This window comes from Nannobrachium achirus (assembly GCF_963921795.1).
Source record: "Nannobrachium achirus genome assembly, chromosome: 10".
Classification (NCBI taxonomy): Eukaryota; Metazoa; Chordata; class Actinopteri; order Myctophiformes; family Myctophidae; genus Nannobrachium; species Nannobrachium achirus.
In genome coordinates this window covers 10,755,998-10,772,432 of record NC_137819.1, presented here as the reverse complement: position 1 = coordinate 10,772,432, position 16,435 = coordinate 10,755,998, and the positions used below count along the sequence as shown (strand labels likewise).

Here is a 16,435-nt window from a genome sequence, read left to right as displayed (position 1 = left end):
AATAGAAACTGTATCCAACCCGGCCTGGTGGAGATATGCTCTCTGTTCTACTTTTCATTTTGGACAGTCATGGTGTCACATGTCATTTACATGGGTTCTGTTCCCAGTCTGGTTCTGTACAAACATTATGGACACAAGACATTAACTATCAGTCTGGTTCTGTACAAACATTATGGACACAAGACATTAACTATCAGCATCCTTTATTGTAAACATTTCCTGGCACGCACGCACGCACGCACGCACGCACGCACGCACGCACGCACGCACGCACGCACGCACGCACGCACGCACGCACGCACGCACGCACGCACGCACGCACGCACGCACGCACGCACGCACGCACGCACGCACGCACGCACGCACGCACGCACGCACGCACGCACGCACGCACACACACACACACACACACACACACACACACACACACACACACACACACACACACACACACACACACACACACACACACACACACACACACACACACAGCAAATATAGACAAACATTAGATGAAATGTGAGCTTGTAGATAGGCTAGACTCATTATGGAAGCAAATTAGAACATTTTGATGAGGTTGCAGCTGATGTTGCATGTTGACATTGCATAACTGGAATGTGTTTATTAGCTGGGGAGGAATTGGTAAAGTTTGTGCACTTGGTGAGTAGTTAGGTATGGGCATAAGGATTTCAAAAACCATCACAAACAAGTTGGGCTCGCCCCCTAGTGGTCTGTTTGCAATGAATCAAATATTAGATAGATCAGTATATGGTTGAAACCCCAAATGTTTCAATGGATTCTGTTACTATTGGGTATGCAAAATAATCAATCACGATTGACTGATGATAATTTCATAAACATTTGTGTGATTCCAGAAGTCTTCACCACAGAGCAGAGTCTCCAACACCCAGCTGTGTGTCTATGAAGAGTGATCAGTCAATGGGTTCCCCTTTGAACTTCAGTAATGAACCTGGACCTTCAAACACAAAGTAAGATCACTGATCTATGTATGTGATCTTGAAACTGGAAAGACACAAATAATTAATCTACATGGAATTATTTAAAAAAGAGTTCTACATTGTTTTCCTATTTTTATTTGATGTTAAAACATTTTATGAGAGATTACACTGAATAGAGCCATATTTATTCTAGCAGCATCTACATATGGTGAGGTCTGCATAATGTACAGTAATGTACAGTATAAATACAGTCACATGTACAGTATAAATATACAGTAGTAAAGTAGCTGCCCACCACCACCACCACCACAGAGTCTGGGGGTTTGAATTCAACATGGAGTTTCACTTTAATTTCACAAGGTATTTCACTATTTCAAAAGTAGCCACACTGTAATCCTTTACTAGGAGTATCTGTGCAGCAAACTGTATTTCAACTCAAATGATAATTTTATAAACATTTGTGTGATTCCAGAAGATACTGGTCTTGCCTTTCAGCGAGCCCACAATAATAATAATAATTTGTGTGATTCCAGAAGTCTTCACCACAGAGCAGAGTCTCCAACACCCAGCTGTGTGTCTATGAAGAGTGATCAGTCTATGGGTTTCCCTTTGAACTTCAGTAATGAACCTGGACCTTCAAACACAAAGTAAGATCACTGAACTCTGTGATCTTGAAACTGGAATGACATAAATAATTAATCTACATCAAATTAATGAAGTTTTACATTGTTTTCCTATTTTTATTTGATGATTTAAAAAAAGACGCCCAATTGGCCCCGTTTCATGTTTTGCCGCTGTCACAACGCTGGCACAACGCAGCGCTCCTGGTGGAGCCCTGGCGTTTCATGGTGGCGCTATAACAGCACACTTTACATTTTGGCCTATACATATTGAACCACTCGTCAAAGACTGAAACTGTAGCCAACCCGGCCTGGTGGAGATATGCTCTCTGTTCTACTTATTCCCATGTCATTTTGGACAGTCATGGTGTCACATGTCATTTACATGGGTTCTGTTCCCAGTCTGGTTCTGTACAAACATTATGGACACAAGACATTAACTATCAGCAACTCCTTCCTCGCACGCACACACATACGCATGTGCGAGCGCGTACACACACGCATGCATTCATGCACACACGCACACGCACGCGCGCACACATACACACACACACGCACGTGCGCGCGCGCGCACACAGCAAATATAGACAAACATTAGATGAAATAGCCTCTAATGTTGTGAGCTTGTAGATACGCTAGTACATGGGTCTTCAACAGTTCCAGAAGTGTTCACCACAGAGCAGAGTCTCCAACACCCAGCTGTGTGTCTATGAAGAGTGATCAGTCTATGGGTTTCCCTTTGAACTTCAGTAATGAACCTGGACCTTCAAACACAAAGTAAGATCACTGATCTATGTGATCTTGAAACTGGAACGACACAAATAATTAATCTATATCGAAATAATGAAGTTTTACATTGTTTTCATATTTTTATTTGATGATTAAAAAAAAAAGACGCCCAATTGGCCCCGGTTCATTTTTTGCCGCTGTCACAACGCTGGCACAACGCAACGCTCCTGGTGGAGCCCTGGCGTTACCCCTCGGCTCCACTGCAGCCATCGAGCATAGTGTCAGCAACAACGCTGGGAACGTTCCCTTTTTAATTAATGAAGGGTGACATCACATTCCGTCCTTGTCCCTTGTATGCCCATTGTATGCCCATATATGTAGATCCCTGATATCCATCTTATATTTACAATTGAGTAAGAGCCGCATCCCACTTCCACGCCCACTCTGCATCCACTCCAACTCAACTTCAACTCAACGGTAGGGAGAAGGACGTAGGGAATACCGCCCACAACCCTATGCCGTCCGCTCATTCGCTAGAGAGCAAGAGAGAGAGAGAGAGAGAGAGAGAGAGAGTCTCAGGTTACAAGAGGGAAGGGGGGGGGGTCAGCTCAGCTGCACAGGGGGAGAGAGAGAAAGAGAGAGAGAGAGAGAGAGAGAGAGAGAGAGAGAGAGAGAGAGAGAGAGAGAGAGAGAGAGAGAGAGAGTCTCAGGTTACAAGAGGGAACACACACACACACACACACACACACACACACACACACACACACACAAACACTCAAAATACATGAAGAAACAGTGCTTTTTGTGGGCAACATGGCTTGAGGGGGGCGTAGCCAGAACACACACACACACACACACACACACACACACACACACACACACACACACAGCCCCTAGAGAGCGCAGCCCCTCCGAGAAGTGCGTCCGTTTTTTTTTTTTTTTTACTTTTTATTTATTTATTTTTTTAACTAGATGTGAGTGGCTTTTTGAAAAAAAAAAAACGTTTTTTAGTAAAGAAGCGGGCGTGGACTCTAGATGTGAGCGGGCCGAAGGCCCGCGAACCTCTAGTTATGTATATAGCTGACCTATGACGTCACGTTGTTCTGACATCACATTCTGTCCTTCCTTGTCCCTTGTTTGCCCATATCCCTGGTGTCATCAATATTAAAGTTATACCATGTAACTTTTTTTATAAAACAAATCTTAAAATTGTCCTAACTGTTAAATCGCTAAAGTTTTAGAACACCCACTCCGTTATTTTCAGCTTCTAAATCCTTCTCTTTATATGTTTTCTATGATCCTGACCGGGGACCGGTTTTCGCAGGAAAAATTACGTCATCATACACTACCGGCCAATCACAGCGAGGGTTATACACTGCCAGCCAATCACAGCGCATCTTGAAGTGGGGTCGCTATCACAATAGGGCGGCCATATTTGTAGTCGCCTGTGTGTCTCTATACTCGGGTAAAGGTAACCTCGCCTACCAGGCAGGGTGAAGGAGTCCGTTTCTCCGGAATGCCTGAACGCACAGGAACCAGGGACCCCTCTAAAGATAGATCTCGGCGAGGTGGAGGCAGACGCGGGGGTGTGAGGCCCGGTCCGCGGCAAAAAGACGTGGACGCGACCGCGGTTTGTAAGTTCCACTAGTTGAGCAACTTACACAGTATAGCTTTAAGCCCATAGCTTCGAATGCCCATATATGAACAATTGAACATATTGTGTGAGTCTCTTGTGGTCTATAACATAAGACAATCTATGATGTCAGACGTCAGTCATATCCATATTTGGGAAAATATTTGGTCCACATTTTGTCCAACTTAAACAACCAACCGCAACTCGAATCACACTTGCAAATTAATTCTGTCCTGTGTGAATTCCATCCTTTTCGCCCTTAGGCATCTTACTGGTATCTATCTGGAGTATATACTGTATATCTATGTAACAAACTATGTTATATCTATCTGGAATATATCTATGTAACAAACTGTTACATAGGTTGTGTACACAAGCAAAACCACCAAAATGACTTTTTCATTCACTTGATAAATGTATATGTGTATGATTATAGAAGTCACAGAGCATAGTCTCCAACACCCAGCCTTCTGTCTATGAAGAGTGACTGGTCTAAAGGAGAAAGGAGAAAAGGAGAAAGCCAATCCTTGCAATATGTTTATATTTTCATGGTGGCGCTATAACAGCACACTTTACATGTTGGCCTATACATATTAAACCACTCGTCAAAGACTGAAACTGTATCCAACCCGGCCTGGTGGAGATATGCTCTCTGTTCTACTTATTCTCATGGTGTCACATGTCATTTCCATGGGTTCTGTTCCCAGTCTGGTTCTGTACAAACATTATGGACACAAGACATTAACTATCAGCATCCTTTATTGTAAACATTTACACGCACGCGCGCGCGCGCGCGCGCGCACACACGCGCACACACACACACACACACACACACACACACACACACACACACACACACACACACACACACACACACACACACGAACACACACACACACACACACACACACACACACACACACACACACACACACACACACACACACACACACACACACACACACACACTAGTGGTGTGTTTGCAATGAATCAAATATTGATTGATTGATTGATTGATTGATTGATTGATTGATATTATGTCATGTCATTTAGACAGATCCTAGATTTACTGGTATCCTATAGTTCAATTTATTATTATTTTGGATAGTATATTGTTGAAAATACTGATGCTAGGTTGATAAATGAATAAATAAGTTGTATGTTTTCATGTCATATGACCCAACTGTATGCTGTTCATGGAGTTTCACTTTAATTTCTTGAGGCACTATTTCTAAAGTCTACTTTAATCCTATTCTGCAGCCACACAGTAATGTCTGTCTTTCAACAAAATGATAATTTCATAAACATTTGTGTGATTCCAGAAGTCTTCACCACAGAGCAGAGTCTCCAACACCCAGCTGTGTGTCTATGAAGAGTGATCAGTCTATGGGTAACCCTTGGAACTTCAGTAATGAACCTGGACCTTCAGACACAAAGTAAGATCACTGATCTCTGTTAACTTCAAATGGAAGTTGAAGTTCAAAATCATGTCAAAATAATGAATCCACAAGGAAATAATATAATAAGTTTATAAACTAGTTTTACTTTGGCTTTATTAATAAACAGGGGGAGAAACTAACTTTAACAATGTGTACATGAAACATGCAGTAATAAGATGGATCTTAAAAAAGATCAAAAAAGATTTGATCTTGTTGACAAAACAGCAGCTAGGATTTGAACTGGTGTCAAGTCAACACGATATAGGAGAACCCACCACTCCTATCACCTGGTTGTTATTAAAGCAAAAAAATAGAGGACAAAAATAGATGTCTTAATCAATCAAAAAATAAACACTTTATCTTTTTATAATTTATGAATGAAAGATGATGATGAATGAATATACAGTTTCATGACGGACTGGAGATTATCAGTGCACACAGTGTTGGGAATAACGGTTATTTTCAGCTTCTAAAGCCTTCTCTTTATATGTTTTCTATGATCCTGACCGGGGACCGTTTTTTTCGCGGAAAAATTACGTCATCATACACTACCGGCCAATCACAGCGAGGGTTATACACTGCCGGCCAATCACAGCGCATCTTGAAGTGGGGTCGCTATCACAATAGGGCGGCCATATTTGTAGTCGCCCGTGTGTCTCTATACTCGGGTAAAGGTAACCTCGCCTATACCAGGCAGGGTGAAGGAGTCCGTTTCTCCGGAATGCCTGAACGCACAGGAACCAGGGACCCCTCTAAAGATAGATCTCGGCGAGGTGGAGGCAGACGTGGGGGTGTGAGGCCCGGTCCGCGGCAAAAAGACGTGGACGCGACCGCGGTTTGCTATAGAGCTACTGACCACTAGTTGAGCAACTTACACAGTATAGCTTTAAGCCCATAGCTTCGAATGCCCATATATGAACAATTGAACATATTGTGTGAGTCTCTTGTGGTCTATAACATAAGACAATCTATGATGTCAGACGTCAGTCATATCCATATTTGGGAAAATATTTGGTCCACATTTTGTCCAACTTAACTCATTCCCCGCCTCCCCCGATAGTCCCGAGAAATTTTAAATGTCGTTCCCCGCCAGGCCCGATAGTCCCGAGAATTTGCTTTTATATAATGTAATGTTTAATTAGACTCTTAATTAGCCCGTGACAAAGTTTGGGGTTTCTCACTTAAAGGGAACCAAAGATATCACTCATCAAAGTAAGTGTGTTTGAAAACAAGAGTGTAATAATGTATAAATCTCAATAAAAATGAATAAAACTCTCAATAAACCACAGTGAATGCATTTAGCGTGGCAGAGCGCAGCCCGCAGAGTGAAATCAGCGACACACTGGGCACACGCATGTAGAGGGATGTGGGGCAGGGATGTGCAGAGAATATTTAGAGAGGCAGGGGCTGACATTTCTAAAGGGGCCTTTTGGTGGACAATTCTATTGAATGCAGCCCTCAGGGGCAGGGGCTCAAGCCCCCTTTGATGTCTATGTGTGTACATGCCTGGTGCAAGGGCTCGCAGAAGCGAAACGGAGCAGCTGGATCTGAGACCATGCACAAATCAAACAAAATCCAGTAAAATGTTCACTTGGAAAGCCATAACCTGCCACATGGGCCAACAGAACACACACCTTCATAACCCCCAAAGTCTCCACGACAAAATATTATGTCCCAGGCCCAGTCAGACAACAAGATCAGAGCAGGAGCGTCACAACTCACAAGGGAAAAGTGGGACTGAGTCTGAGTTACTAGGGCCCAAGGTGGAAGGGGCTTCATTATTTTATACTTTTGCTATTGAAAAATAGCAGATCTACAAGCTTGTAGCGCGACACTCGGTGCCATGCTGTGAGCTTGTATATATCTATTTTTGAAATCACCCAAGAAAATTCATGGGGGGCCCGCAGTGAATCCTTGTACCCAGGGCCCATCATTTGGTCCGACACCCAGTTGGAACAGATCCTCAGCCCACTACAAACACACATATATAAAGCCTGGTGAGGCGAGGTTACAAACAACACAATCACCTACTGGACAAGATGCAGCGCCGTTGGCCGGTCCAGTCGAGCACCAACCGATCTTCAAGCCCTGCTACGGGAGTGGAGAGGAGAAAATATCCCCCCTCCCCCGGCGGACTCCTCAAGTCAGGCAACCATTGAAGAAAAGCAACGCGTCGCGTCCATATAACTTCCATCGGTATGTAACAAAACTGCTGAAAATAGCAGATATGCAAGCACACAACGCCTTGCATCCAAGCGTGACCATGGAGGCTGATGAGGAGTATTATATTCCAGTTCTCACAAGAAGGTTGCGTCCAAACTACCAGCGGTGTAACAAAAGAAAAGTAGTGAAAATAGCAGATCTACAACACGTCGCGACCGAGTGGAATCCAACAGGAAGAAACTCAAACACGGCGATCGTCATTGTCAGTAAGTTTACTGTTGTGGTTTACATCCTAACCTAAACTATACTGTTGTTGTTCTGCAGCAGCAGCGTGCGTCCTCCCTATGGCGTGCACGCGCAATCGCGCATGTGCTCGTGTTTGAGGCGCGCCGCGCAACAACTGCTTGGAGTGCTTGCAGCTTGAAGGAGGGCGTGGGTGTCTGTGTGATCGCTGCAGTCTGTTCCGTTCTAAAGCCCGCCTACTGTATCCGGTTATGTAACATTCACATGCACGCAAGAAACGTCTCCGCATCCGGTACAGACCCAGGCCGGATCACCAACAAGCTGTTCAGGAGCCAGAACCCCCGGAAGGCGTCCGGCCCGGATTCTGTCTCCCCCTCCGTCCTGAAGCACTGTGCTGACCAGCTCGCCCCGGTGTTCACCAACATCTTTAACACCTCGCTGGAGCTCGGTCAGGTACCAGCATGCTTCAAGGCCTCGACCATCATTCCCGTCCCCAAGAAGGCCAAGGTCACAGGCCTAAATGACTATAGACCCGTCGCCCTGACCTCTGTGGTCATGAAGGTCCTGGAGCGCCTTGTCCTGGCCCATCTGAAGGGCATTACTGATCCTGTGCTGGACCCGCTGCAGTTCGCGTACAGAGCGAATAGATCCACGGAGGACGCCGTGAACATGGCTCTGTACCACACTCTAAAACATCTGGACACTACCGGCAGCTATGCCAGGATCCTGTTCGTCGACTTCAGTTCGGCCTTCAACACCATCCTACCATCCATCCTGGAGCACCAGCTGTCCCTGCTGCAAGTGCCTGCCTCCACTCGCAAGTGGATTACGGACTTTTTAACCAACAGGTCGCAGCGGGTGAAGCTGGGGAAGAACATTTCCAGCTCCAGGTCCACCAGCACCGGTTCCCCGCAGGGCTGTGTCCTGTCCCCACTACTGTTTTCCCTGTACACCAACAGCTGTGTTTCCCTCCACCCGTCGGTCAAGCTCCTCAAGTTTGCTGACGACACCACCTTGGTGGGCCTCATCTCCAAGGGGGACGAGTCGGCCTACAGGGGGGAGATCGAGCGGCTGCGAAGCTGGTGTGAAATTAACAACCTGGAGCTAAATGCCCTTAAGACAGTGGAGATGGTGGTGGACTTCCGGAAGGACCCAGCCCCGCCCCTTCCCATCATGCTGGGTGGCACTCAGGTGGACTATGTTGAGTCCTGCAAGTTCCTGGGGATGATCATCTCCAGGGACCTGAAGTGGGAACTCAATATCACTGCCCTCCTGAGAAAGGCCCAGCAAAGGATGTACTTTCTTCGGCAGCTGCGTAAATACAGACTGTCGAGGGCCATGATGACGCAGTTCTACACGGCCATCATAGAGTCCATCCTCACTCACTCTATCATCACTTGGTTCCCCGCTGCATGCGAAAAAGACCTGGTCAAGCTGCAGCGGGTGATACGCTCTGCAGAGAGGGTGATTGGCCGGCCCCTGCCCTCCCTCAAGTCCCTGCACGACTCCAGGGCGCTGAGGAGGGCAAGAAAGATCATGGCCGACCCCTCCCACCCTGGTCACGGCCTCCTCACCCTGCTCCCCTCTGGGAGAAGGATGCGGCACCTAGGGGCCAAGACAGAGCGCCACAAAAACAGTTTTTTCCCCTCAGCTGCCAGGCTGCTGGATGACGCTGGTTTCCCTTTTTCCCTTGCCCCTTAGGGACATCAGCAATATGTTGCACTATTGAACACTACTGCACTTTATTTATATTATTTATTATTTATTTCTGCACGGTGTTGTTTTGTGTTTGTTGTTTTTCATGTTATCTGTGAAAAAAATATTGAATGCACACTGGTATGTTACCAAAGCAAATTCCTATGTGTGATACACAATGGTAAATAAAGGAATCTGAATCTGAATCTGAATCAGAGTAACTTTATTGCTATCAGTTCTCTAGTTGTCGGGTGGAAACCTTGTATGTCCAAAACCGTTCGTTTTGTATTTATCATCTATAAAATGTACTAAACTAGTGAAAACAGCAGATCTACAAGCACACAACGCCGGCGTTGTGTGCTTGTAGATCGGCTGTTTTCACTAGTTTAGTACATTTTATAGATGATAAATACAAAACGAACGGTTTTGGACATACAAGGTTTCCACCCAACAACGACATATAGAGAACTGATAGCAATGAAGTTACTCTGCTATTTTGTGCGACAGTCTTGTATGATGAAGCAGGGCTTTGCTTTGGCATGAGAAAACATAGGCTACGTTTACATCGCCAAAGCAAGTGCCACAAATAAATAAAAAAGTTGAATATGGGGAACATATTTACAGTTATACACATAGGCCTTATATAAAGTTATGTGTGTATGTGTGTGTGTGTGTGTGTGTGTGTGTGTGTGTGTGTGTGTGTGTGTGTGTGTGTGTGTGTGTGTGTGTGTGTGCGTGCGTGCGTGCGTGCGTGCGTGCGTGCGTGCGTGCGTGCGTGCGTGCGTGCGTGCGTGCGTGCGTGTGTGATCTGTGCAAAATAAAACACTTGAATGCTGAATAAAAGGTAAAAAGCTTATTTCTATTTGTGTGAAGTCAGTAAGACGCCCTAAGGGCAAGAGGTGACCTATTACAGCCCTATTACACTATTCCAGTTATTGCCCTATTACACAATTACACTTATTACACTAGTACACTTATCTGATAAGTGCCTGACGCCATAAATACAAATATCAACAGAGTTATTCGCTCGAAAAGCCATCAATCACAAAAAGGTGAATAACTCCTGTTATTTCAAATATAGCTGGATTTTGGTCAAAAATGGCTATTTTGAGATGGCTACAACTATAGAAAAAAAAGCTTTTTATTCAATTTCTTTATTTTTTGATGAGACTAGAGCTTGTCTTCTTTCATGTCAGGTACGGTATAACATTGTGGAAAAAACACAGAATTTAGGAAAAATGTCAATATAAAAAAAATATATCAATTTTTTCATTAAACAAAATGGCAGGGGAGCCATACAGTCAATGTTAAAATGGCGGCCAATGTGTTAAACAACCAACCGCAACTCGAATCACACTTGCAAATTAATTCTGTCCTGTGTGAATTCCATCCTTTTCGCCCTTAGGCATCTTACTGGTATCTATCTGGAGTATATACTGTATATCTATGTAACAAACTATGTTATATCTATCTGGAATATATCTATGTAACAAACTGTTACATAGGTTGTGCACACAAGCAAAACCACCAAAATGACTTTTTCATTCACTTGATAAATGTATATGTGTATGATTATAGAAGTCACAGAGCAGAGTCTCCAACACCCAGCCTTCTGTCTATGAAGAGTGACTGGTCTAACGGAGAAAGGAGAAAGCCAATCCTTGCAATATGTTTATACTTTCATGGTGGCGCTATAACAGCACACTTTACATTTTGGCCTATACATATTGAACCACTCGTCAAAGACTGAAACTGTATCCAACCCGGCCTGGTGGAGATATGCTCTCTGTTCTACTTATTCTCATGGTGTCACATGTCATTTCCATGGGTTCTGTTCCCAGTCTGGTTCTGTACAAACATTATGGACACGAGACATTAACTATCAGCATCCTTACACACACACACACACACACACACACACACACACACACACACACACACACACACACACACACACACACACACACACACACACACACACACACACACACACACACACACACACACCACTAGTGGTCTGTTTGCAATGAATCAAATATTAGATAGATCAGTATGTGGTTGAAACCCCAAATGTTTCAATGGATTCTGTTACTATTGGGTATGCAAAATAATCAATCACGATTGATTGATTGATTGATTGATTGATTGATTGATTGATTGATATTATGTCATGTCATTTAGACAGATCCTAGATTTACTGGTATCCTATAGTTCAATTTATTATTATTTTGGATAGTATATTGTTGAAGATACTGATGCTAGGTTGATAAATGAATAAATAAGTTTTATGTTTTCATGTCATATGACCCAACTGTATGCTGTTCATGGAGTTTCACTTTAATTTCTTGAGGCACTATTTCTAAAGTCTACTTTAATCCTATTCTGCAGCCACACAGTAATGTCTGTCTTTCAACAAAATGATAATTTCATGAACATTTGTGTGATTCCAGAAGTCTTCACCACAGAGCAGAGTCTCCAACACCCAGCTGTGTGTCTATGAAGAGTGATCAGTCTATGGGTAACCCTTGGAACTTCAGTAATGAACCTGGACCTTCAGACACAAAGTAAGATCACTGATCTCTGTTAACTTTAAATGGAAGTTGAAGTTCAAAATCATGTCAAAATAATGAATTCACAAGGAAATAATATAATACGTTTATAAACTAGTTTTACTTTGGCTTTATTAATAAACAGGGGGAGAAACTAACTTTAACAATGTGTACATGAAACATGCAGTAATAAGATGGATCTTAAAAAAGATCAAAAAAGATTTGATCTTGTTGACAAAACAGCAGCTAGGATTTGAACTGGTGTCAAGTCAACACGATATAGGAGAACCCACCACTCCTATCACCTGGTTCTTATTAAAGCAAAAAAATAGAGGACAAAAATAGATGTCTTAATCAATCAAAAAATAAACACTTTATCTTTTTATAATTTATGAATGAAAGATGATGATGAATGAATATACAGTTTCATGACAGACTGGAGATTATCAGTGCACACAGTGTTGGGAATAACGGTTATTTTCAGCTTCTAAAGCCTTCTCTTTATATGTTTTCTATGATCCTGACCGGGGACCGGTTTTTTCGCGGAAAAATTACGTCATTATACACTACCGGCCAATCACAGCGAGGGTTATACACTGCCGGCCAATCACAGCGCATCTTGAAGTGGGGTCGCTATCACAATAGGGCGGCCATATTTGTAGTCGCCCGTGTGTCTCTATACTCGGGTAAAGGTAACCTCGCCTATACCAGGCAGGGTGAAGGAGTCCGTTTCTCCGGAATGCCTGAACGCACAGGAACCAGGGACCCCTCTAAAGATAGATCTCGGCGAGGTGGAGGCAGACGCGGGGGTGTGAGGCCCGGTCCGCGGCGAAAAGACACGACCGAGACCGCGGTTTGCTATAGAGCTACTGACCACTAGTTGAGCAACTTACACAGTATAGCTTTAAGCCCATAGCTTCGAATGCCCATATATGAACAATTGAACATATTGTGTGAGTCTCTTGTGGTCTATAACATAAGACAATCTATGATGTCAGACGTCAGTCATATCCATATTTGGGAAAATATTTGGTCCACATTTTGTCCAACTTAAACAACCAACCGCAACTCGAATCACACTTGCAAATTAATTCTGTCCTGTGTGAATTCCATCCTTTTCGCCCTTAGGCATCTTACTGGTATCTATCTGGAGTATATACTGTATATCTATGTAACAAACTATGTTATATCTATCTGGAATATATCTATGTAACAAACTGTTACATAGGTTGTGTACACAAGCAAAACCACCAAAATGACTTTTTCATTCACTTGATAAATGTATATGTGTATGATTATAGAAGTCACAAAGCAGAGTCTCCAACACCCAGCCTTCTGTCTATGAAGAGTGACTGGTCTAAAGGAGAAAGGAGAAAAGGAGAAAGCCAATCCTTGCAATATGTTTATATTTTCACGGTGGCGCTATAACAGCACACTTTACATTTTGGCCTATACATATTGAACCACTCGTCAAAGACTGAAACTGTATCCAACCCGGCCTGGTGGAGATATGCTCTCTGTTCTACTTATTCTCATGGTGTCACATGTCATTTCCATGGGTTCTGTTCCCAGTCTGGTTCTGTACAAACATTATGGACACAAGACATTAACTATCAGCATCCTTTATTGTAAACATTTACACACACACGCGCACGCACGCGCGTGCACACACACACACACACACACACACACACACACACACACACACACACACACACACACACACACACACACACACACACACACACACACACACACACACAGACACACACACACACACACACTACTAGTGGTCTGTTTGCAATGAATCAAATATTAGATAGATCAGTATGTGGTTGAAACCCCAAATGTTTCAATGGATTCTGTTACTATTGGGTATGCAAAATAATCAATCACGATTGATTGATTGATTGATTGATTGATTGATTGATTGATTGATTGATTGATAGATAGATATTATGTCATGTCATTTAGACAGATCCTAGATTTACTGGTATCCTAGTTCAATTTACAATTGACAATTGATACAATTGATTGATTGATTGATTGATTGATTGATTGATTGATTGATAGATATTATGTCATGTCATTTAGACAGATCCTAGATTTACTGGTATCCTAGTTCAATTTATTATTATTTTGGATAGTATATTGTTGAAAATACTGATGCTAGGTTGATAAATGAATAAATAAGTTTTATGTTTTCATGTCATATGACCCAACTGTATGCTGTTCATGGAGTTTCACTTTAATTTCTTGAGGCACTATTTCTAAAGTCTACTTTAATCCTATTCTGCAGCCACGCAGTAACATGTCTTTCAACAAAATGATGATTTCATAAACATTTGTGTGATTCCAGAAGTGTTCACCACAGAGCAGAGTCTCCAACACCCAGCTGTGTGTCTATGAAGAGTGATCAGTCTATGGGTTTCCCTTTGAACTTCAGTAATGAACCTGGACCTTCAGACACAAAGTAAGATCACTGATCTCTGTTAACTTTAACTGGAAGTTGAAGTTCAAAATCATGTCAAAACTAGAAGCAGTGCTCTTCCGAGCACAGGTCTCCACCAGGCCGTGCGTCCTGGTGGTGCTACTGTATAATAGGCCAATGTAAAAAGGGTGGCATATGTTCTTCACCTTAGATCTTTCATGGCAATCGGACGCTGCATGCATGATTTCAAGCATTGTGTTCCAAAAATGTGTTTTGCTAAAGTCTACCTGCTGGTGGCGCTATAACAGGACAATGTTAAAAAGGTAGCATTTGTTCCTTGACCTAGTGGGAATATGTGTGGCAAATGTCACGGTAATCGCAAGCTGCGTTGATGATTTGAGGCATTTTGTTCAAAAACGGAGCAATCCTGCAAACTTTGGAAGCTAATATTAGCCAATCAGTATGGAATGTGAAATATCAGACGGATCGGACTTGATCACATGACTATAGAGATACTGTGTACCGATTTGCATGATTTTTGGATAAAATCTCAAGGAGTAATATCCAAAAATGTGTTTTACATAAGTCGGCCCAAAGGTGGCGCTATAAAAGGCTGATGTGAAAAATGCAGGGCAAAGGTTTATCCTTAGCCTCTAGGGAGTGCGCTTACAAAGTTTGAAACTGATCGGTGGAGTTATAGGTAAAACCACAAATCGGGCTGTTATAGCGCCACCATGAGGCTGATTTCAAAAATTTTAAGTGGCATTTCTTCCTCGACCTAGTGGGAACGTGTGTGCGCGATTTCATGATGATTGCACTTTGCGTTTGGGATTTGAGGCATTTTGTTCCAAACGGCTCAATCCTACAAACTTTGGAAGCCAATCTTAGCCAATCAGGATGGAATATGCAAAATCGGACAGATCCGTGTCGATCACATGACTGTCGAGATACTGCCTACTGATTTGTAGGATTTTTGGCCAAAATCTGTAAGAGTAGTGCACCGAAATGTGTTTTGCGAACATCGGCCACTAGGTGGCGCTAGAAAAGGCCCATTTGAAAAATTTAGGGCAGAGGTTCTAGATTGGCATCCAGGGAGTGTGTGTGCTCACTTTGGCAGCGTCCGGGCCAACGGCGACTGAGATTAGGTGCTCACAAACTGCGAGGACGCACGGACGCACGGACGGACGCACGGACGCACGCACGGACGGACGGACACACGGACGGAGGGGAAAACATACTCTCCCCTCAGCCTTCGGCTGGTGGAGACAATAATGAATCCACAAGGAAATAATATAATAAATATATAAACTAGTTTTACTTTGGCTTTATTAATAAACAGGGGGAGAAACTAACTTTAACAATGTGTACATGAAACATGCAGTAATAAGATGGATCTTAAAAAAGATTGGGTGACTGATTTGTCAATGACACTAAGGTTTAATATCAGTCTCTCCTGGCTGTCAGAAATCACTCTCACGGCTCCATCTTGTTGACAAAACAGCAGCTAGGATTTGAACTGGTGTCAAGTCAACACGATATAGGAGAACCCACCACTCCTATCACCTGGTTGTTATTAAAGCAAAAAAATAGAGGACAAAAATAGATGTCTTAATCAGTCAAATAATAAAATGTCTTTTTATAATTTATGAATGAAAGATGATGATGAATGAATATACAGTTTCATGACAGACTGGAGATTATCAGTGTACACAGTGTTGGGAATAACAGCGCTACGTAATGAAACTACTTTTCTCTGTAACTAATAACCCGTTCAGTAACGCCATTATTGTTACTGTGGTGTAAAGGTGCTCGTTACTGTGTTACTTTCCTGGTCAAAATGATCTGTTTCTCCCTGCCGCGGAGCCTGTCTGTGTCCCTGACAGTCTGTGATGACTCTCACAGTAACATGAACATGGAACTGACAGGCAGCTCTCACACTAACTTGAGTCAATGCCAGGCGCGGTTCTAGCCCTG

At 43.1% G+C, this 16,435-nt stretch overlaps 1 protein-coding gene across 1 annotated transcript in view; it reads left to right on the top strand.

The window, feature by feature from the left end:
* Nucleotides 1–945: 945 nt before the first annotated feature.
* Nucleotides 946–16,435, top strand: part of LOC308292804 (protein NLRC3-like) — a gene marked incomplete at its 3' end in the record, with an annotated part of 38,498 nt that continues 23,008 nt past the window's right edge. The window contains exons 1-4 of the mRNA XM_080735230.1: nucleotides 946–989; nucleotides 1,493–1,606; nucleotides 2,243–2,356; nucleotides 14,390–14,503. Of these exons, the coding sequence (XP_080591356.1) occupies nucleotides 1,539–1,606; nucleotides 2,243–2,356; nucleotides 14,390–14,503 (296 nt within the window). The 5' untranslated portion in view covers nucleotides 946–989; nucleotides 1,493–1,538. The remainder of the gene's footprint in view (nucleotides 990–1,492; nucleotides 1,607–2,242; nucleotides 2,357–14,389; nucleotides 14,504–16,435) is intronic.